Source organism: Plectropomus leopardus, chromosome 3 (assembly GCF_008729295.1).
Source record: "Plectropomus leopardus isolate mb chromosome 3, YSFRI_Pleo_2.0, whole genome shotgun sequence".
Classification (NCBI taxonomy): domain Eukaryota; kingdom Metazoa; phylum Chordata; class Actinopteri; order Perciformes; family Serranidae; genus Plectropomus; species Plectropomus leopardus.
This window is the reverse complement of record NC_056465.1, coordinates 3,573,086-3,595,959: the sequence shown is the minus strand read 5'-3', so window position 1 is coordinate 3,595,959 and position 22,874 is coordinate 3,573,086. Positions and strand designations below refer to the sequence as shown.

General features: G+C 39.1%; 1 protein-coding gene across 1 annotated transcript in view; it reads right to left on the bottom strand.

Annotated features, from left to right (window-relative positions):
• LOC121962737 (inactive N-acetylated-alpha-linked acidic dipeptidase-like protein 2) overlaps window positions 1–22,874 on the bottom strand; it is a 498,032-nt gene that overhangs the window by 224,092 nt on the left and 251,066 nt on the right. Inside the window, exons 10-11 of the mRNA XM_042513024.1 lie at window positions 15,298–15,485; window positions 14,508–14,636 (exon numbers count right to left, since the gene is read on the bottom strand). Coding sequence (XP_042368958.1) covers window positions 14,508–14,636; window positions 15,298–15,485 — 317 coding nt within the window. The remainder of the gene's footprint in view (window positions 1–14,507; window positions 14,637–15,297; window positions 15,486–22,874) is intronic.

Below are 22,874 nucleotides of genomic sequence, written 5' to 3'. Positions count from 1 at the left end.
ATGTTTTATTTGTTAATTGTAAAAAGTAACAACAGATTATGATTTGTTTATTTAATGATTTTTTTGGCTCCGCCGACACAAATAGTTCCACAAACGCTGGACATGACAGCTGTTGCTTAGCAACACATTATCATTTTCCTGCACGCTGCTTGCTTATCTGTGTTAGCTTGGTCTTCATGTTCTGCACAGAGCAGATGCTTAGTATCATGAAAATGTATGTCTGTGTTTTCAGTGACATCAGAATCTGATAACAGACACTTTGTGTGATTCAGATGAGTTCGTTTGATCAGACAGTTCATCACTCCAGCGTGTGTCAGTGTCTCTCAGGCTGTGGATAGTGTCGGACGAGTGTGTCCCTGGCTCACTGCACATCCTTGTAACATCTGTAACATCTGATTTACTCCCACTGAACGGCGGTTTACCAAAACCCACCCGTCACAGCTGCCCCCTCCTGGGCTTCCTCATAACTTTTAGGAACTCCAGTGCATGTACAGTCAGCTCAAGACACACTTCAAAATTCTTGTCCTTTCTTGCTCACCTCCCAGTCCTCTCTCTCTCTCTTTCTCTCTCTCTCTCCTCTTCTTTTCTCCTCCCTCAACCTGACCAACTGACAGCTACTTGAACGGCGCCAACTAGCTGTTTGAATCTGTGCTTATTCCATGCTATAAACATATCCCACTTTCACTCTTACACTAATTAACAGATTTTGAACAGCTGTGAAGCGGAGTGATACATGCAGAGTTAAAAGTTAACAGTCCCAGGGATGTTGTACTCCTATATCAGCACTCATGGAATGCCTCTCAACCAATCAAATTGCTAGGTTGGAACTAACTGTCGTATAATGCTCTGTAACTTACCCATCTTACACTAAGTTGAGCGGAGTGTTGCGTGGCCATCCATCATTTTGCCTTCCAGAAGATGTGCTGTATTCTACTGACAGTAATATCCCAAACTATACCGACACAACTGCTAACGTGAGTAGCAAGCATGATCATAGCAGCTAGTGAAAATGTGGATGTAATAACTTTGTGTGAGGCAGTAACAAAAACCTGAACGCACAAGGTCAGCTTGAGATGCATTATAGGCACAGGTGTGAATAGTGATGTTTTGGCTGTCCAGATGCTAATACCAGGTCTAAACAAGCTCATACAAATGCCAAAAGGGGCCGTGTGTGTCTGAATCAGACACCGACATTCACTGACAAAGCCATATTTGAAAGACTTAGAATGGCTTGTATATTATCAATTACCAACATGCTTTAAAATGTCTTTTCCCAATCACAGTTAAGAAATCCTCTATACTTTTCTGTCAAGCAGTTGATAAATGTTTGTTGAGTGGGTCAAAAGTCAACCTTGCAAAAGGTTGCCCACAGAAAAGCAGTGCACTCAGGGAATAGGCATTGATTAATCCTAGCAATTATGTATATTCCAGTTCCAAAACTTATACACAAATTAGGCTGTAATCTGTCTTTGATTTATTTGGGGACCATCTATTAAGTAGAAATTAATCTGAAACAGGCTCTGACTGCACATGCCTCTGCTTGTTACAAACAGTAAGTCCCACATGGCACCTGCAGACCAGGCGAGTTACAAACTACTGTTGGACAAATGCATCACAGCACAGCACCTGACGAATGTCACAGCCACGAGTGATGACAAGGCTCATTCTTCATCTAACACAGATTTTCATATTCGTTCCTCTACTTAAATTCTGTCTCTGCGATACGAAACCGTGATGAAAGGGCTGTGCTCATAGTCATATAAATACTTTCCGAGGCCGAGGCAGCTTCTCCTCATGATTATACATATTCATGGAGCCTGCTGCAGTCACAAAATGCCTGTCCTGACAACACAAGAACTGTGATAATTCAAACATATTGCAGACAGTGTGCTTTGTCAAACATTATGCCAAGTGTTTGCTGTCGAACCAGCTTGTATGGTTGCATGGCCATAAAGCCAGAGACGGATTCTGGTGATTTATTGTGAGCTTCGTTTCCGCTGGTTTTATGTGGGAAAACGTATAAATTAGATATATAAATTAGACTTCCTTGCAGTCCTCTAATGTGGGTGATGTTCATATTTACCATTTATGGTGTGATTCTGAAGTTGGCCTATTGTCATTCCTTCTTTATGTTTATAAGCCTGTCATGGTGTCATAATTCAATTAAAATACCTGCCGTTACTTTTCCAGTCAGCCCCTATACTATAGCAGCGAGAACTAGTGACAAAGTGTCACAGCGAATACAAAGTGTGTTCAAAGAACAGCGTGTTGGAAACATGCAAAGATCTATGGCATTTGAGACACATCTTGTGGATTATATCAATCATGCATGGTAATGTGTGATTTTAGAAAAGTTTCAGGTTGAAGAGTTCTGTTTATTTAGATTCATTTAGATTCAGTATTTGGTCTAAGTAAGTGATGGTAATCATAAATATTGGGTTCCTGTTCCCCTACATTTAACAAGTGTTAATGAACCTGTTTTGATTTATTTACATTTTGAGTGATGTCCATAGTGTCTCCTGGGTCCCATGGACACAGGGCCAGCATTTGATTGTTTCACAGCTTCCATGCTGGCGATAGCCATGGCCGGAGGTAATATGCTTCTGAGTAGTCTGACCATCCATCCCATTCTTGAAAACAGAGGATTTTGGTGCTCTTCGGTCAAATGACAAGGTCAATGTGACCTAGTCTGTCTCATTTTCAATAATGGGATATCTCAAGAACACCTTATGGGAATCTTTTAAGGGCACTGCTTCAAATTTGGCACAAGCATCCACTTGGACCTGCCAATGACCTGATTAGATTTTGGTGGTCAAAAGTCAAGGTCACTGTGACCTTGACTGCCTCATTCTCTAGAGTGCCATATTTCAAGTACACAATGAGGTAATTTACTGAAATTTGGAACAAAAATTCACTTGGACGATTAACTTATATTGTATATGTCAGTATTTAGTAGTCAAAGGTCAAGGTCACTGTGACCCCACAGGACATTTTATTGGTCGTAACTATCAAAAAGAAACAGATGAAAAATGTTACAAAAACACGGTTGACACTTATCTTGGCTGCCCATCTTGAAACATTGCTGACTGTAAAGTCCTTTGTGCTATCAGGTTGATGAATTAGAAATGACTTAGAATTTGTAGCTGTTTTGCAGAATCATCTAGGCATAATAAACTGTCATGGCTAAATATAAGTCTGGACAGACATGGATGTAAACTGTCACTGCAAATTGACTGGTTCATGGACGCATACAACTGCAAGGTGATACTTCTGCTTTTTTCTATTGTATTATCCACTTTATGGACTCAAGTTTGGACTGAATGGGAATTGTGGATTTTGACCAGTGGAAACAGCCTGAAAACTCTGATGCCAGAAACAGAAGGGGGCAGGAGGACACTGCCTCCTCCACTCTTCGAGGACAATAACACTGCATGGATAAATCATGAGCAGCAAAACAAACAACTAATCTTTGGCTGATATTTTCATTGATCCATGCACAGCCTACTGGTTCAGTCCTGTTATAGATCTACTTCTGACAGCTCCAACTGTGACAGAACAGAAAGGAAATGAAGAGACAATTAGACTAAAATCTGTTCATTCCTAAAACAGACGACAATACTAAGAGTTGTTCCCTAAAGATACTCAATGAAGAAACCAGATACATCTGTTTTGTGAAACTTGCACTCATGCTTTAATACTAAAAATTTTCAAGAAATTATATGAAATATTAATTCAATTCTAAGCCTCACTTCACTGAGCCAAAACACAAAGTTAACCCAGCCATAAACAGGAGGCATAAATAAGAGGAAAATTGTATTTGTTTGCCTCTAATAACTTTAAAATTACAATCTTAAGATTTTTATTAAATTATATCCAATTTGTTGATGTTTTATTTTTTGATATATACTATATAATTATTAATTAATATTAAATATTTATATTTAACATATGTTGTTTACAATCTGTTCTGCAATAACCACAGAACACATTTACATGCAGTTATTGTCTCTCTATTCAGTAGCTTTTTTTGGCAGTGGCCGTGACTGCTACTTCTGTATCAAAGATGTATTAAGTTACTACTTATGCCAACGGAACATCCTACTGCTACTGCTGCTTCATATTATCAATACTCTCAATAATGATTGTGGTAATAATTATAAACTTTTAGTGCAATGCTCATATGGTTTATTGATGACAGCATTGACTAAGTGTTTTTGCATCACTTTTCATTGGTTTGTTTTTGACATTTGTAGGACATTTTGTCAAAATTAGTGTATGAATTCTTAAATTATGACCAATAACATGTTCTGTGGGGTCACAGTGATAAAAAAGTGGCCAAAAGACTAGCCCATCAAGAACCAGCCCCAAGACTGGCCCACCAAGAGCCAACCCAAGACTGGCCTATTGAGAGAACTCTGCAATTATTTTAAATGACCCAAACGTTGCTCTGTTTCTCAGTCTGAACCAGACAAACCAAAACAAAACATGGACAGCACTCCTGCTCTCATCAGCCTTGACGCACTTGAAAGGACTATGACAACGCCCAGTTATTCCTGAAAGGATTCTGCATCAAAATACTAAGCCTGCTGGACTCTATTAATGTCACCATAGGAGAGACAGGTGAGTATGGGAGAGACAGAGTGAGACACAGCGAAGAAGAGTGAGACAGAATGGGTGTTAAAGTATAAAGCTGTAGATGTGTAGATGATTTGAGAAAATATGTTATATGTTCCTAAGAATGTGTGCCACAGGGTAAATTGGTCACTTTTGGGATACACAAAGGTGTGTGCTGAGAAGAGACACATAGACTCCTCCATCACCAGCCTCTTCCTATAGTGTGTGTTTAGCACCATCTCTGTCTTGGTCTGTTCAAAATCCACAGACCTGGAAAAAGATGTTGCTTTCAAATTTAAAACTATAATATTTCTCAACATGCTAACCTCATTAACCTTAGCATTAACCTTAGCTTAACATTAACCTCCAGAAATCTAAAAGATGGATATCTCAAAACCTGAGAAAGCAAAAAAAATATAAATAAAAAAAAAAACCACCAAGGGCTTCACTAGAGCTTCACTGTGAGGACAAGTCTACTTTTTCAATATTTAACCAAATCAAAAACCTTTCCAGAACATTAACCAAAATGAACTAGTGGTCTATACCTAACAACATGTGGGAACCCAAGTCTGTTGTTTCAAAATTTTGCACAACTAACATCTGTCTCTGACATCTATTCCTGCAAACAACTTTTGTGCAGTAGAGGAATTTAACACTTCATGGACTGGAAAAATCGTTGCCAGTGAACACAATCATGATCCTGGCAGCATTTCCTTCACAACATATTTGGCAAAAGCTTAGTTGTATAAGAATACCACTTCTAGAAGAGAGGGGTGAACAACATTGGAGGTCCTGGACTAACACTGGAGACTTCTTACAGTAGTAAAATGAACAGTCAGAATGTCAATGGCACCCTCCCTCAAAACCTTCCTATGGCATTGTGTTGTATTATCAAACTGCACATTTTAGAGTGGCCTTTTATTGTGACCATCCCATGGCACACCTGTGTAGTAATGATGCGGTTTAACCAGCATCTTGATGTGCCACACCTATCAGGTGGATGGATTATCTTGGAAAAGGAGAAGTGCTCACTGACACGGATTTTAACAAAGTTGCAACCAAAATTTGTGATATTTGTCAAACGCGTGAAAAATTGGATCAAAACAAAAATGTTACATTCAAATTTTTGTTCAGTATATATTGATTACCTATGTGTTTGATAATACTAACACATTTCTTACAAAATTAACTAATTATCTCAGAAATAACAATGAAACAGGGATTTACAGTGGACTTCATAGGAACATAGGAGGCAGAATGGAATCATGAAACAATGACTTAAGGCCTATTGTGTATAGGACACACATCAGCATGCACTATAAAAAACTTAGGTTCCAACACAGAGCTCAGAGGGGTTTAAATCACACCCCAGTAGCCAACTAAATTTGTTGAACGCACACATAAACACAGATTTACACGCTCACACACAGACATAAACGTACTTGTGAACAGACAACTGCACAGGTCCACGGCCAGTTCTTAGAGGGAGGGCAGATGAGGGATTTGCCACTCTGGTCTTTTTTCAGTCTAACAATGCACTCTCCACTGGTGACCATTTGTTTTCAAATGGAGGTACCTGCTACAAGCCACCCACACTCCGACTGGAGACCAGACACAAATACATCTCTGGAACAATACCCAATTAAAGCACAAGCTCCTCTCCATTTATTCTCTTCTTCCAGCCACCAAAGCCTCCCTTGTTTTTCTCTTTCCACCCTTGTTTCTCTTCCCCTTGCCTTCCTTTTGTCCACCAGCCCCCTTGTTGTCCCCCTCTTTGTGTAAATCCCCTACAAAAGCAGAATCGAGTTGTATTATAATTGGTTCCAAAGCACCCATTCCAAAACTATCAGTGCCGCAGCATCTTCACTCGGAAGACAGGTCCTAGCAAAGTAAGATAAGTAGGAAGTATTACGGCCTTTGCTCAAACATGATTAACGACATGCTTAGACATGTTTCTAAATATTGGGAGGTGGGGAGCCTACCCGGGGCAGCTCTGAGACTCTTCAGATAATAAATAGAGCCATAGATGCCAGAGATACAGCTGCCACCCAGTGGACAATTAGGTACAACAAGGCGAGACGAGACATGAGGGTAAATAAAAAGTAAACACTGAGGAGGGGTTCTTGGAGGATTCTTTGGTTAGTATGCTGTTGCTCTGTTGAGCTGTAATGATGCATTTGAGCCATTTGATTTATTAATGTACCAAAACACTATTGGTTGTGACCATAAAGGTTCTGTGCCCAAAGTAGCATGGGCACATTTGAGCACGCTGTTAGAGAGTCTTCCACAAGGATGTGTCACAGCAGCAATATCCAATGGTCTAATTTTAACATCTCTCTACAGGTAATTTATAAAACTTTTCATATTGAACGCAAAGTGTGTGCATCATTTAAACAATATAGTTTCTGCAGAGGATGAGCCATTTTCTGTTTCTACACACCATTTTTTAAGAGTGCATCTAAAACAGAGAGCGATAAAATGAAAAGACAGGAGTGATGTGTACAGTGTCTGCTTCAGGGGGTCTGTCCCACCTGTTGAAATGAACAAATTACCTAGTGTTTTTAACACTGTAGCTTAGGGCTGGACAATATGGGTTTAAAATACCATGATATTTTAAGGCTATATGGCAATACATGATATATATCATGTATTGCCATATAGCCTTAAAATATCATGATGTGTTAAGATATATATCTTAACACATTGAAATCTCCTAAACTACTAAAATACAAAATTATTAAATGAGCTACAGTTACAAATAAAATAGCTACTGCCTTAAAATAAAGATACATAAAGTTAAATGAAGAATTATTATTGTGAAATTAAATGAAGTATTCTTATAATTAAACAAATCAAAGCGGGACCTATGGTGCTTTTATTATGAAGGACCCAGCTTGTCTCAGGTCGAAAGTGTTGATGTTTTTGCTATGAACTTGAAGCTTCCGGTCAATAGCTGGATGTTAGTGTTAGCAAAAAGTCAAATTGTAACGGAGGTGTGAAGATTCATCCACTGCAAGCTGGAAACAAACAAACAAACAGCTTTCAAGTTTATACATTGCAAAGATTTCCAAGTCGCACTGGTGCTCTGTGGTCGCACAATGTGACTAAATTGCTGCAATCGGAGCTCTACAAAAGCTCCGCTTTGTGTGTGTCGTGAGAGGCAGAGATCCAAAGGAGTATATTTGATATATTCACCCACCCCTAGTTTTGTGTTTGACTTTTCATACCCAAACCACTTCCAAACAACAGAAGGAGCCCCTCTTGTCAGTATGAGCTCCTCCTCCTTTTGAGCAGGCCAGTCGGTATCAGTGTCTTTGCTGAATCCCCACGTTCAGTATCGCTTTTCAGCTCCTCCATGTTTGTTTGTTTTGGTGTCATGCACTGTGTAAACGTCCCCTCGGCCTCATGGAGGGATGCAAAGTGTTAGGGCTTGGTATTGTTAAGAACCTTACAATTCAATTCAATTTTGATTCTTTGGGCCACGATTCGATTCAATTTCAATACTGATAATACCGATTCAGTTATGTGTGTTGATGTCAGAAATACCCAGATAATTCATTAGCATACCTTCTGATATGTGTTCAATAAAGCGTGCGTTATCTGTATTGACTTAACAAAAGTAATAAACATTTATGCAGGATTTGTCAGCCTGCATTTGCGTGTGATCCACAGCTTAAACGTTAGCAACAGGCTGCAAAACATCTGCGTGTTATCAGCTCAAATGGTTACGTTGGTTTGTCATATTGTTGCAGTGTTTTAACACTGACTCACGAGGCTCACACACGACGTAACTACTATTGACTTCCTGTATCCAAACGCCGGCTTTTAATGTTGTCGGTGCTGATTTTGATTTTAACACACCGCTACCTCGCACCACTGTCGCCATTTTAATGAATAAACAACAGACGTTGTTTGGGGAACAAGCTGGGCCTCTGAACAACGTGAATCACACTGGTGGCTCTCACACTGCCCCCCACTGGGGCAGGGCGTCATTACAACAGAAATAATCAATTTTAGGATTTTATGAATCGATATTGAATTGGCAAAAAACATTTTGCAATTATCAGATGACATGAACGAAATAAATGATATAGAATAATATGAAACGATAGACTTTCTTAAATCGTCAGACGGTATATTTCGTCATATCACACAGCCCTTCTGTAGTTCAGGTTAGATTTAGGGGTTTTAGGGGTTAGGGGATCTTGTTCCCGACCTCTCATTTGCGTCTAGGGTTAGGGTTAGGACTCACATCTCAGATGTTTTCAGGGATTCAAACAGGTCTAGATTTACACTCACTGATGGCTGTTTTCCAAGTATGAGCAGAGTCAGTAAGTGTGTTTCCATCCACCTGCGTTGCACTCAAACTGCATATGAAAAATCCTTAGTAAAAACACTGGTAATTCAAAAAAACAAAAGTCAAAATTTTCCAAAACAGATCAGCTAAGATGAAAGAGTTGGTGTATCAATAAAGTCAAAACATGAGACAGTGCAATGGAAGGGGCAAATTAATCATATAGTGCATGATGCGTGTCATATCCACTGATGCTTTGGCTCTACAAAAGAGACAAAACAGTGTGGCAGACAAAAACATCAGATCTTTGGAGAGCAATGACAAGACTGTAACATTCCTAAAATGCAACACATAAAACAAACATATATATTTCCATTAAGTTTACCATATAATTTTTGTTGGTTTCATGTTTTCGATATATTTTTTGGTTTGAGGTTTTCACTGAGATCTTATAAATGCATCATCTTGCGTTCAACTTTGAAGAGTCACATTGCAGATGGATAAACTTACTAATTTGCATTTTTTCTTTGCCAGCTTCCTGAAAAGTTTTGGTTTACATTTGTGTTAAATTTGGATGAAAACGGAGTTTTGTAAGTGTGATTAAGTTATTGTCATCGTCCTTTGCAGGGGCCAGAAAAAGAAATGGCAATTCTGTTTCTTAACATGGCAAGTTCAAGTCAAAGTATGACGTTTATTTGTAAGCTATGACTTCAGATCTTTCTCTAAAATACAAAAAAGGACTGGATAATATTGTCTTAAATAGTCCAGTGTGTAGGATTAAGGGGGATATATTGACAGAATTAAATAAAATATATTTTATAAGTGTTTTCATTCGTAATTACCATTACCTGTTGTGGTTACCAATTGTGGTTTTTTTTAACCTTAGAATTAGCTGTTTATATCTACATAGGGAGCGATTTTCGTTTATGGCAATGTACAATGAATGTCAAGATCCAGATGTTAGGTTTAGGCAAGTTACTGTGGTTAGGTTTAAGAAAAGAAACATTGTGACAGCGTACCTTAGAATATCTCAAAGATCACACAGTTTCAAACACGTGTCTCTCGGGGAAATCCCTGTGACCCATCCACCACCCTTCAGCACATGATCAAAGCCTTCCAAAATACGTGGGATAAGTATGCTGTTGAAACCAGAGAGGCAACTGAAGGATAGATAGCTAGATAGATAGATAGATAGATAGATAGATAGATAGATCATAGGGTTCTGTATCTTGTGGTTTTGAGATATAAAACCTTAAAGTTTTTGCATTCCAAATAGCAAAAGTCATGTGAAGCTTTTTGTTTTCTAAAAACAAAGCCCAAAAATGCATATAAGTTTCACAAAAACTTAACTCAAATTTGACAAAAATGTCACGGAACTTTATTGTTCTCAGGTGACAATGTGGTGGGCGAGCTACCCATCTCCAACATTCCAAACAATGTTGGAGAAAACACTGTTTTTCAACGCGAAACTCCTTTATTCAGTGTTTTGTTGTTGTTGTTTTGTTTTTGTTTTTTTGACCATTTTAATGACTAGGTATGTTTGTTTAGGAGAAGAGACCTCTGTGGATACTTTGACTCCTGATAAACACCTCCTGGACGATGAAAACTGAAGGGAATTCAGGAATAGTTTCAGTTGGTTACAATTTGCAATCTTCAAAGCTCTCAAAAATGCTCAATTGACCAACAGGGTCTTTTCAACATATGCAGGCAACAATTGACACCTCTGACAGTTCTGACATCTAATTGTACTCTCTCGATGATAAAAATACAATACAGTATATAGGCAGTACTAAAATACAATCTTCAACTCCATTATACATAACTATAAAGTAATTTCCTTCCTTTAACCAATACTTCATACATCTTCTGTGACTGAATTTCTGTATCTCCAGAATGTCCGGAGCAAAGCCAGTATCCAGACAGAACACTGTAAATTTACAGGTGGGGTTGATGCACCGTCAATTGAAGTGGGCACATAGAGCAATATATAGGCAATTACGCTCTAGGTAGCAAGATCTGAATTGAAAAAGTGTCGAGTTGAGTGAGAAATCGTCCTCGGGCATTGAGGAGAAAGCCAATCAGATTGAAGCACGCTGTGTACAAGCTCCTGTAAGTTTCCTTTCCTACAGCAGTATTTACGGCAGCACTAATGTCTCCTGGGTATTTATGACCGGTAAGAAAGGCGTCTGAGCATAAGGTTTATATAAACCATATTCCATAAAGAAGACAATGTTGGAGCTGCTGCTACAAGCATGAAAAACTGAACACAAAGCCTGACAGAATGAATGAATTTGATAGGAAAAGCAGAGCAGAGTATTCCAAGTGTGTGCACACATTGTCTGAATCTTTTTTTTACTTTTCCTGTGAAAGATATTTCATTAAAGAACATCAAAAGTTACTTTCTCTCTGTCTCCTTTTTCTCTCTCTCTTTATATGGCTTTGGCAGAGGCTGTCTGTAGCTTCATTACAGCTGAATGTCACAGGTAGACTGGGCCAGTTCTGCTAATTAGTCAGTTTATGGTAGAGCAGGGGAATAAAGGGACACAGCAGTGGACGATCTGTTAGCTCGTGACCTCTTGTACTGGCCTAGGTGCCTGACAAGAACATGAATCTTCCCTGAGGTTGGATGACTAACTTAAAGACACAAATAAAACTATTGTACAGCATGACCTGAAGAGACAAAATGAGGAGATGGAGGAGACGCGAAAGGCAGATTTTAATGAGGAAAATGAGAGGGTGGGGAGATGTGGCGCTTGCTGCTGATGAAAGAGGAGATTAAGAGGTGATAGAAGGAGAGGGAGCAAGGTGGGGAAAGAGGGATGTAGTGCTTAAGGGAGAAGAGGGAGAACAAAAAAAGGAGGAGGCGGTGGTGGAGGCGGAGGAAGGACATGAGAGAAAGTGACGATGAGGTGTGCTTTTTTTTTGAAAAGGCAAAAGTTTTCAAAGTTTAAGGAGATGGAGAGAGTTGGGAAGAAGATGTCTGCGAGGGTTGAACATATCTGCAAAAACACCCCCAGGTTGGAATAAAGAGACAGTTTGGGAGGCTGAATCATAGAGCTGCTATACTTAATCAGTTGAATGGCCACTGCAGATTGTGTGTGAATGTGTGGGATGGGGTGAGAGTAAAGTTAGTTCTATTTAGATCACACTTACAGCGCTTTCCTCCCCCTCTCACAGAATAGGTGACACACTTTAAAGAACAGTCAAAGTCTCCCCATTTCTTGTGATTATGCCTCTCTCATTACTGTGTTGACTATCGTATCAGTCGGTTATAGGAGGGAGGATGTGTAGAGACAAATGAATGAACGCAGAGCACAAAGAGAGCATGAGGAGAACAAGGAGCTGAAGAGAGTAAAGTGGAGCAAAATTAGGAACACTGATGGAAGAAAAATAAGCGTGGAACGGGTGAAAAAGTCAGAACAGTGGCAAAATGTAGGTAAGAAAATAAGACAAGAGAAACAGCAGTAAAAACAGTAATATGTTGATATATGTTTATACTATACTTAATTTTGCAGCTCCATTCAGTATCAAATCTGAGCTCCACTCGCTTGAGCCTTATTTCCACTGCACAAAGAACCCGCTATCACCTGCTAACATCTGGCTTTTTAATGCAATGGGAAAGTATCCAATCTGCATTCACACCCGGGTCAAATGACTCTGCAGTAGTCACAAATATTCATTGCCTTTGGCTCTGATCGGCATTGATGGAAAAACAATACTCGGGTGAACAGGGTAATTTCAGCTCCTTATCCTGCGAGATGCAATGATGATCTGCCACTAATTACTGTCCGTCTCCTCCAGAGCAGCGCTATAACATCAGTCCAAATTAGTCTGAACCAACTTTGAAAGAGAGACTGAATAAATAAAGGATATATAAGTAACCACTGCATTTTTTTCGACACCTGTCCATGCTGCTCTCTGCTGTCTACCTGTTCTCCAGCCTGTCCATGACATCAAACGGACACACCAAAACAATCACACACCCACACACACACACCAGTGTTTCCCATTAATAAAAAACACTATGGGGAGCAGCAGAACATCAGGCGCATTAAAAGTGAAACTAAACCATTCATTCTGCTGGGCCTAACATTCTCTTTCACTTACAAAAATCTGCAAATATCTTCTCTCGTCTGTTGATCTGATCAGCTGTAAATGTATCAACAGATCAATTGTCCACCTCATGAGTGACATTCAGCTGTGAAGGAGATAAAAGGAACTGCTGCGCTGCATTCACGGACCTGCAAAAACGTCAGATATAAGGATGAGACCACAAAAAGAGTAACAGAGCCTGCACAGTCACCATGCATCGAGTAACATTACAACTAAACGTACCACCTTAAAAGTTGCCAGCAGGTGGCCCAATTATTTAAATTATTTTTTCAGTCTCCAGCTGCTGCTAGAGCACAGTGTTGATTCTCTACTGAGCAATCAACATACTGTGGTGTCTCTAGCTCCAACTTTTAGTATCTCATCTGTGTGCTTAGGTACCACAACAACAGGCTTATGAAAAATGGGGACTCAGAACACTTCTATTGGTTCCATTCCCAACTTTTTACGATGGAAATGCAAAAAATTACCAAACTGAACTGAACTGAACTGGACAGACCTGCTTGGTGGAAACTGCTTTAGATGCTCTGCAGTAGTACCATTAGAAACATTTGTAGTAGTATTAAGCCCCTTTTACACTGCCTGTTCAAGAGGGGAATATTGCACTATAGTGCACAAGTACACAAGCACATGAATAAAAAAAGCAAAAATTTGTAACAACTTAAAGCACTAAAACAAAAGTACTCAATAAAACTGGGAACTGAGGAAATGCTACCGTAAGTGAGGAAACACCAGAGGCAGGCTAAAACCTATAGATAAAAATATTTTTTTTTAAAAGTAAAATAAATAAATAAGTAAATAAACTTAATAATGAATACTCTAATTAGTAGACGAAAGGTAAATGAAAGGATAAATGTATGTGAGGAAACACCAGAGGCAGACTAAAACCTATAGATAAGAATATTTGTTTTTAAAGTAAAATAATAAATAAGTAAATAAACTTAATAATGAATACTCTAATTAGTAGATGAAAGGTAAATGAAAGGCAAATGAAAGGATAAATGTAATAAATAATAAAATGATATACCATCTAGTAAAACAGTAAAACAGACTAAAATGTATAAATAAATAGTCATTTAATAATTAAATAAATAGGTAAAGTTCAATTAAAAGCCAGACTAAAAAGGTAGGTCTGTTTGCAGTGTATTAACGATATGTTATGCGTGCAACCCATCGTGGGAGATTTAAAAAGTAGCTATTAGTGGCTAAATCAAAGAGGAGCCATGGAGGAAATTTTCTGCATATTGGGAAAACAATGAAATTCAGGAGCTCCTTACCCTTACATTTCAGACGTGTCACGCCTTTTTTGATTTTACAATGCAAGCATTTTGCCCAAAATCACACTCGTACATTTAGTAGTTGCAGCAGTAGTCATGCTGCTAGGTATCACTTAACATCTGCAATGAGTTGCAGTGATATTAGCAGTCACAGCGGAGCGAGAAGTGGTAGGAGCATTAGAAGAAGAGCTTATAGCAGCAGTGAAACTTACTCTCTGTATATCTGAAGTGAGTTGCAGCAGTGTTGGAGAAGCTGTAGCTCTGAGAGTCTCTGTCCCTCTGACTGGAGAGTTCAGACTGACGTAGGCCACTGCACTGCTCTGCAGGACAACGCTGTTATCCTGAAGGGAACACACACAAAGAGGTTATCATCATCACACTCCCAGTGATATTCCTAGTTATAAAATTGTTGTTATCACATTATCATTATTATCATTATTTCAAGTCTACAAAAGAGTCATTTCCACTTCTTAGAATTACATTATTGTCCTTGGCAGCCCGTCTTTGTCTTCTGCTCTTGCTTGCAATGTAGTTTAATATTACTCAAAAGCACCAAATTAAAACCTACATTTTAATTTAGTGTGACAGTTTTATGAAGTACACCAGTATCTCAGACTGTTGCACATATTTTAGTTGAGATGCCTTTAGTCAAATTCTATAGGAAGTCACTGTCAGCCAAACTGTAACTGGGTAATGTGGAGATAATAATAATTAAAGAGTCATAAATGAGTCCTACTAAATTAACACAAGACAGGCTGATTACAGGCGTGGCCGGTTTTAGGACACCCATTGTCTGATTGGCTCTGCTCTTTCTTCTTGTAATTATTACTTGTGCCATTTCCATTAAGTACTACCAGACTTAGCAGTAGCGCATATTAGAAAAAGAACATTTTTCTGAAAAAATGAAAAGGTTTCTTTATGTGTATGGTGACCCCTATATAGCCACAACCTTTGACCCTTAAGATGGCATTTAATAAAACAGATGTGTTTGTGTTTGCTGACCTTTCCCCACTCAAAGGATCCGATGTTTCCCAGGGCTGAGCCTCCCCACGAGCAAAAAACAGTGGTACGATCTGGCACCCATCCTCGTTTGGTCTGCTCTGTCAGTGCTGCAATGAGCTGATTCATGATAGCTGAAGCCCCGCCTCCTTGGTCACTGTCATGACGACTGCCAATCAACACATAACGATCTGAGAACAGATGAAAAACAATTTAAGCATTTAGTTATTTGGTTGTCGGGGACTGTTGTTACTCTTCCATATGAATTATATAGTATGTACATGATAAACAGAACTTTAAATGCAAAGCTTTTGGTTTTGTTCCCATTTTTCACAGGTTGGATGTAAAGATCTGAGATTTATAATGCAATCAATAAATGTATTTCTCTCAAATTTCGTCACAAATGTTAAAAAATGTGTTAGTGAGCACTTCTTTCAAAATAATCCATCCACCTGACAGATATGGCATAACAACATGCTGATTAAACAGCATCATTACTACACAGGTGAGTCTTGGGATGCTTACAATAAAAGGTCACTCTAAAATGTTCAGTTTGATCAGACAACACAGTGCAAAAGATGTCCACAGAAGTTTTGAAAAAGTGTACCATTGGCATGCTAATTGCAGGAATTTCAGATGCAGATTCAGACAACTTTATTTATTCCAGAAGGACAATTCAGTTTAAAATTAAGAGTTTAGAATGTCTACCATAGCTGAGTTTTTATTTCATTATCATAAGACTCCACGATCATTTCCCTGAATTTGGCAGTACAACCAACCAGCCACACCCTGGTGAGGACAACAAGCATGCAGGTGAGCTTCCCTGAAATCGTTTCTGACAGTTTATCCAGAAATTATGCAGTTGTGCTAACCAATTATTGTATCAGTTGTTCAGGTGGCTGATCTCACATGATCTTGCAAGTGAAGACACATGTGGAGGTCCTGAGCTGGTGTGGCTACATGTAGTCTGCAGTTATCAGGTTGGTTGGATGTATTGCCAAATTCACAGAAACAGCTTTGGAGCCGAAACAAAAGTGTTTAAAGAGTAATTACACACCCAAACCACTTTTTTTCAGTTGAAAAGCAACATATACAGGTATTCAGTAGTGTTGTTGATTGATTCAGGTCCAACTCTTGACGTTTGAGTGTGAAGTATTCAAACCCTACATATTGTGTAGAAATATGCATGGTGACTGCCCTCTAAAGGCTGAAACTTGTCTATCACAACTAAATTGCGTTATTGGCTGATCCTTGCAGCAGGAGTCTGCTCTTATCACCAACCGAGCTTCTTGTCGCTGCACTCTCACCAACAGACCCCATCTTCCTACCTTACCCCTCTATCCCTGCCCTCTTGTACAGAAAACTACGCCACTACAAACCGTTGTAAGGATCAGATAGTGCAGATAGCTTTATGGTTACATACACTAGGTTTATACATCCAAATAACTTCTATTTAAATGATTTAGCTTTACTATAAATGTAATTTGGACCAATCCTTTTTACTTTACGTATGCTTCCCCGAGGCAGAGGCAACATTATTAGAAATCACTCTGTAAATTTCCATTGTTATGCTGATGATATGCAACTGTATCTTGAAACTGATAAGTTATCTAGGCTTCAAACATGTCTTAAGGACATAAAAGCCTGGATGAGCTGCAATTTCTTGATGCTGAATTCAGACAAAATTGAGGTCTTGGCCCCAAACACCTAAAAAACTCCTTTCCTAAGGATGTAATTTCTCTAGATGGCATTACAGTGGCCTCTAGCAAAACTGTAAGGAGCCTTGGATTTTATTCGATCAAGATCTATCTTTTGCCTCCCATATAAAACAAACTTCTAAGACTGCTTTCTTTCACTTGCGTAACATCTCAAAAATTAGACATCCTGTCCCAAACAGATGCCGAAAAATTAGTCTACTGTAATTCCCAACAGCATTAGCATTTAGTAATTTTACACCTATCGTTATTGTAATATGACATGCGTCTGTTTCCATTATCGCTTTGCATCTCTCTCTCTCTCTTTCTCTTTCCTTTTTGACATAATTGTAATTCAATTGTTATTTAGGGCATCTTTTGCATTTCTGTCTGTTCTGGAAGAGGGATCCCTCATCATCCTCTGCTGCTCTTCCTGAGGTTTCTTCCTTTTTTCCCCTCGTTATAGGGGTACTTTTTCGAGAGTTTTTCCTTGGGTGATGTGAGGGTTTAAGGGCAGAGGGATGTCATATGCTGTAACGCCCTCTGAGGCAAACCCTGTTTTGGGATAATTGGCTTTAAAAGTAAAACTTACTTGACTTGACTTAATTTATTATTGTTGCCTAATCCGCGCAAAAGACAGAACATTCAGGTAACTCAGGCTGCACCGAAGCAACAAACACTCTCCTAAAATGACAGAGAAATTCCCTCAAGACAGCAGCAAAGCCAAAAAGATTACAGAGAGGGTCTTTTATCTTACATTTTATCGTTCCGTAAAAATAAATAAAAAACACCCCGTTAGGGGACAGCGTGGATGCATGTAGATGTATTATGTATGTCAGATGTTAGATGAATGTCATGAGCGCCAATATGAAACAAGTGTCTATTTTCCAGCTCTTGTCAAAGCAGATGTAATGCTGCACTCCACTGAAAAGTGCAGCAGATGTTGTGTGGCACTGGAACACTTTAAAGTGGTTGCTGTTGAAGCAGATTTGTAGGAATTTACTAACAAAAACGTTAAAAACCAAGGCAGACGTGAACCTTCTAGAGAAGAGACATTGACGGAGAAAAGAAATGGAGAAAAGTAAATGAGGAAATACAGATTTATAACATGAAATGTACTGTATAGCTCTGTAAACATATCACTAAATGCTTTTCACGTACAATGTCTGAGTATGGGTTTTTCTCTGCATTACACTCCTCCATGTTAGCACAAAGACACACACAAACATGAGTGCTGCAGGCTTCTTTGTGTGCCTTACATTTTCTACAAAGACAGAGTGCGGATGCACAAAGCAGCTTCCTGCAGGCGCACAGAAGACTAGAAAAAAGCTCATCACTACAACACAGATCACTGATGACTTTGTTTGAGAAAAGAGGTGCTTAGAGAAGCCTGCTAGCTTAGCCTTAGAATCTGACGACATAGTATCGCAGTGAGAGCAGCTTCCAGGGTAAATCAACCATCACTGTAAACGGCTTCAAATTACTCATACGGAACGACGCCCCGATTTAATCGTATATGTTTTTTCATGGGTACGTTTATTGCTCAGGAATCACACACTAAAGATTAAATGGATTGGTATGAAACATTTATGAATAAAAATAAATAAATAAATACATTATGTCATGTTCTTGCTCCCCTCAGGTCTGGACAAATCATTTATGGGTCAGCAGGCACCAACTGAGGTTTAGTGTTTTTTTAGCACTGTACCTCAGAACCAGATGTTTTACTTTTTTTTTCAGGTTTTCAACTTAATCCCATTTAAACTAACTATTTGCAATAGTCTTTCTAGAAGCACTAAGCCCAGACATTGCTCCACTCTTGGGGAGTGATATCTTTAGTATATAATACCTAAAGAACCCCTTATTAGACAACAACCTGGGAGAGCCAAGGAGGAGGTTTAACTCGTAATGTATCCTACTGCCATTTAGATTCCATGTGTGGCCAGTTTACATCCCTCTGTGCCTCCCTTTCTGATATTGTTTCGCATTATTCAGTTTTTAAAACTCTTTTTAAATCTCTGGCAGGTGCTTTTAAAGAGACAATAGAGTCAGATCCCCTGATTGCAATATTTTGACCAAGGCTTCCCCATTAAAGTTAGAGATTCAAATCATCAGTCAGTGACCCCTTAGTCAAACTGAAATTACTTTAAGTTGAGCAGTCAGTATTTTCTGGGGATGTTTTGGTCTCCAGATTTTGCTGTTCTTTGATTCAAGCAGCTACAGCACAGAGGAGATACTTGGCATAGAGGGACAGAGAGACTGCTCTTCTGCTTAGAAGTGGTGAGATCAAGGGTTAAAGCAAGTTAGTATGTTTTTGGTTGATATCTAGTGTCAGCAAAAAAAAATGTTGCTGCACATTTGTGACTTGTCGTTAGCACCCTTAGTTTGTTTACTATTTTACATGAATGCCGCTGTCACAGTGAATGTCTCGCTGAGCCCTGTTAGAAAATTCATAAGAAAAAAAAAAGAAATGTCTAATAGTAGTATTGAAATTCCAAATGGGATTTAACAGACATAATAACTGACATAATAAAAGAGTTGGGTACAGCCCTAGTTGTGATCTTTGTTACACTTAAGTAGGCTATTTTGGATAAAACTGGAAAGGGCCACACATTTGTAGTCAAACTGTGGATGCTTTAAATTTGAGAGTCTCAGATATAGGGTTGGGTATCGTTTGGGCTGTTTTCCAATACTGGTGCTAAAACCATACTTTTAAAACGGCACAGGTGCCTAAATGATGCCTGAACCGATACCTATAAAAATATAAAGGACCAAGGTTTGAATGAGGGCCAGATTAGATAATATCAATATACCTGGTGGTCAACTGCTTTTCATATCATATAAGTTATTTAAAAACAAACAAACAAACACACAAAAAACAATAGCAAACAAAATAATCACAATCACAATCACATTCAGTGAAAAGTTATAAACTCTCGAAAGCTGCAGCACTCGCTGTCAACTCTACACTTCTTTGCTGTGGCCATGTCTGCTACCTAACAGAATATATCGACTATTAGATAACCCCTCTTTTTGCCTGTCTACCATCTGTTTATGAAGGCACGTTAGTTTTGCCTGTGTAACTCCTATTTGATTAATGCCTGGAAACTATAAGATATTCTTGCCATTGTGAAGTGAAGGGGAAAAACATACAAGTGAACTTGCTTGATTAAGCTATGTTGTGTGGCGGGCCATTGAGGGCTGTTGAAATTGGCCAGACTTTGCCTAAACAGGGGCGTCGTAGTGGGGGGAAAAGTGGGACTGACTACCCAGGGCCCCAGTGGGGAGGGGGGCCCTTAATGGGCCTGAAATAAAAATTTATTTTTTATTTTCATTTTGTTCTCTCTAAGTTATAACTGCAATAAGTTAACTAAAATTGTTTGAATATATAAATAAACATTAAGAATTCCTTTCTGGAAAAAATGTGGAGTCTCTCTCAGAGGCCCCTCTCACCCCTACTAAATGCACAAAATGGTTTAGTCCGTCCTGCGCCGGTTGCCTGGATTGATCTGTCAGCATGAGAGTGAGTGATGCTGCAGGTTGCAGTAGCATGTCTCTCCCCAAAAAAACGATGTGAGGGTATCAAAAAAGGAAAGAAAGAAAAGAGAAACTAAGGAAGCAAAGGTGGGCACAACTGACGCAGGTTAAGAATGGTTTAAGCATATACCAGCAATTTAGATTCAAAGCAGTCAGCCAGCAGGAGTCTAGTTTGGATTATATTTGCGTTTTATATAATTAAGCAATATCACATGAGAGGGAGTGATTCGGTCTCGGCACGAGGCTGCAGTTCTACAAGCGTATTTTATTTGTTAATATTAACAAGAGACAACAGATAATGATTTATTGGTTTATTTAATTATTATTAATACAAAAATAGTTCCGCAACTGCTGGATGTGACAGCCATTGCCTTCCAACCCATAAACATTTTCCTGCACAGTGCTTGCTTGTCTGTGTAAGCTTGGTCTTCATGTTGGTCCCGGGCTTCCTCATAACTTTTACTCCCTCAACCTGACCAACTGGGAGCTATGTGAACTGCGCCAACTAGCTGTTTGAACCTGTGCTTACACCATACTATAAACATATCCCACTTTCACTCTTACACTAATTGACGGATTTTGAATGGCCGTGAAGCGCAGTTGAGTTAAAAGTTAACTGTCCCAGTGCTGTTGTACTCCTATATCAGCACTCATGGAATGCCTCTCGACCAATCAAATTGCTTGGTCGGAACTAACTGTTGTATTAAAGTTGATTTTATTCATAAATTACTCAGCATCATAGGTACGATCTTATATGACATTATATTTTGGAGCGATATTTAGCTAATTGCCCAGTGAGCTAGCTTAACATATTTGATATCAACAGATTCATTACAATCTCTAGATTCATATGATATAACTAGCTTTAAAAGCTAGCGTGATAATGCCTTACAAATATGGTGTATTTGTAAGATTACTTCCAGTTGTGTTAAAGAAGTAAACTAAGAAATGAGGGGAATTCCAATTTTAGGGTCATAGCATCAAGTGTGGCTGAATCTAATTAAAAGTAAACTGTAGTTTTTGGAGGTTTTTCACTTTGAGGGGTTAGATTATACCAAACAAGTCCTTGTTGCTCAACAAGTCACTTGGATTCAAATAATCTTGTTTAAAGAGGTGGACAGTCTGAGGGGCAATATTGTGCATGGAAGGCAGGTAAAAAGCATATGCTCATTATTTCTATGTAAAGGCTGTGAAATTTGGGAAACAGTTTGGTTTTTTTGGTATTCTGAGATCAGGTAAACATATTGTCAATTGTCTACTCCAAACTGACAGCAGGGATGTGATGTTAATGTTAAAATGTGTCTCTGTGTTTGTAAAAATAAATATCAGATCTTGCTCAAGAAATATTAGACTTTTATTAACTTTTGTGATTATTTATCCACAATTGTCAGGGGTGTAAAACAAAGTTATAGTTATTTATTGCTTTTAATGGGTCATTGGGTAATGCAGGTGCGGTTATAACAATTGTGCAGGGTTGGCTTGGGCCGTGGTGATGGGGCCCAATGAGATATGTTTTCATGGGGCCCAGAATTCCTGGCAACGCCCCTGTGCCTAACCAGCACATTATCAGTTTTGTTCATTCATAGGAATTGCTGACAATGACAAAAATGACCAGCCTTACCCCTAAATTCCACCAGGTCCGCCAACACAGCGTTTCAGCCATGGCACAGCCCAACCATGGCCTCTAGGGCGGATCGCAAAAGATCTAGACCGAGCACCTCTGACCTCCAGATTTCCACCGGTTGCATGTGCATTAGGGCCCCACTGGTTGTGTTTTGAGTCCGGCACGGCACAGCACTGCTGGATCAGCTGGAGTGGCGAGACCGAGCGTTAAATCCTGTGTTAAATTCGGCCAAACTAATGCGGAGTGATCCAGCGACATGGTAGAATCACAAAAATCAAAATACGATACAATGCAACCTGAGCAAATCTACAGTATCAGCCAGCAGGACGCCCCTCTTCTTAAACGTCCGTTGGGATATAGAGCCGTGTGGAGGACGGAGCAAAACAATGCCACAGTCTTACTGTCATCGACACGCTGCTGGTGGAATCAAGTGGCTATTCTTTAAATGTAGTCTGCCCCCTTCGTCACATTTTCTGACAATGCCAGTTAAATTCATTAGCGAACACAAAGTCTCAGCATATGCTTCTCTCTGGATGAATAAAGGCTTTAGATCAGCATTGACTGAGGGAATCTGGTATCATAAGTGAAGCTAACTGATGCTGACATGCTGATTTGAAGCTGATGTTTTACACCTCCTCATTCTTTATAATGCAGCGCTTCATGTCAATTTTGATTTCTTGATTCCCTGTTAAGGATTAAAGTGGCCACATTTGAGAATCTATAAA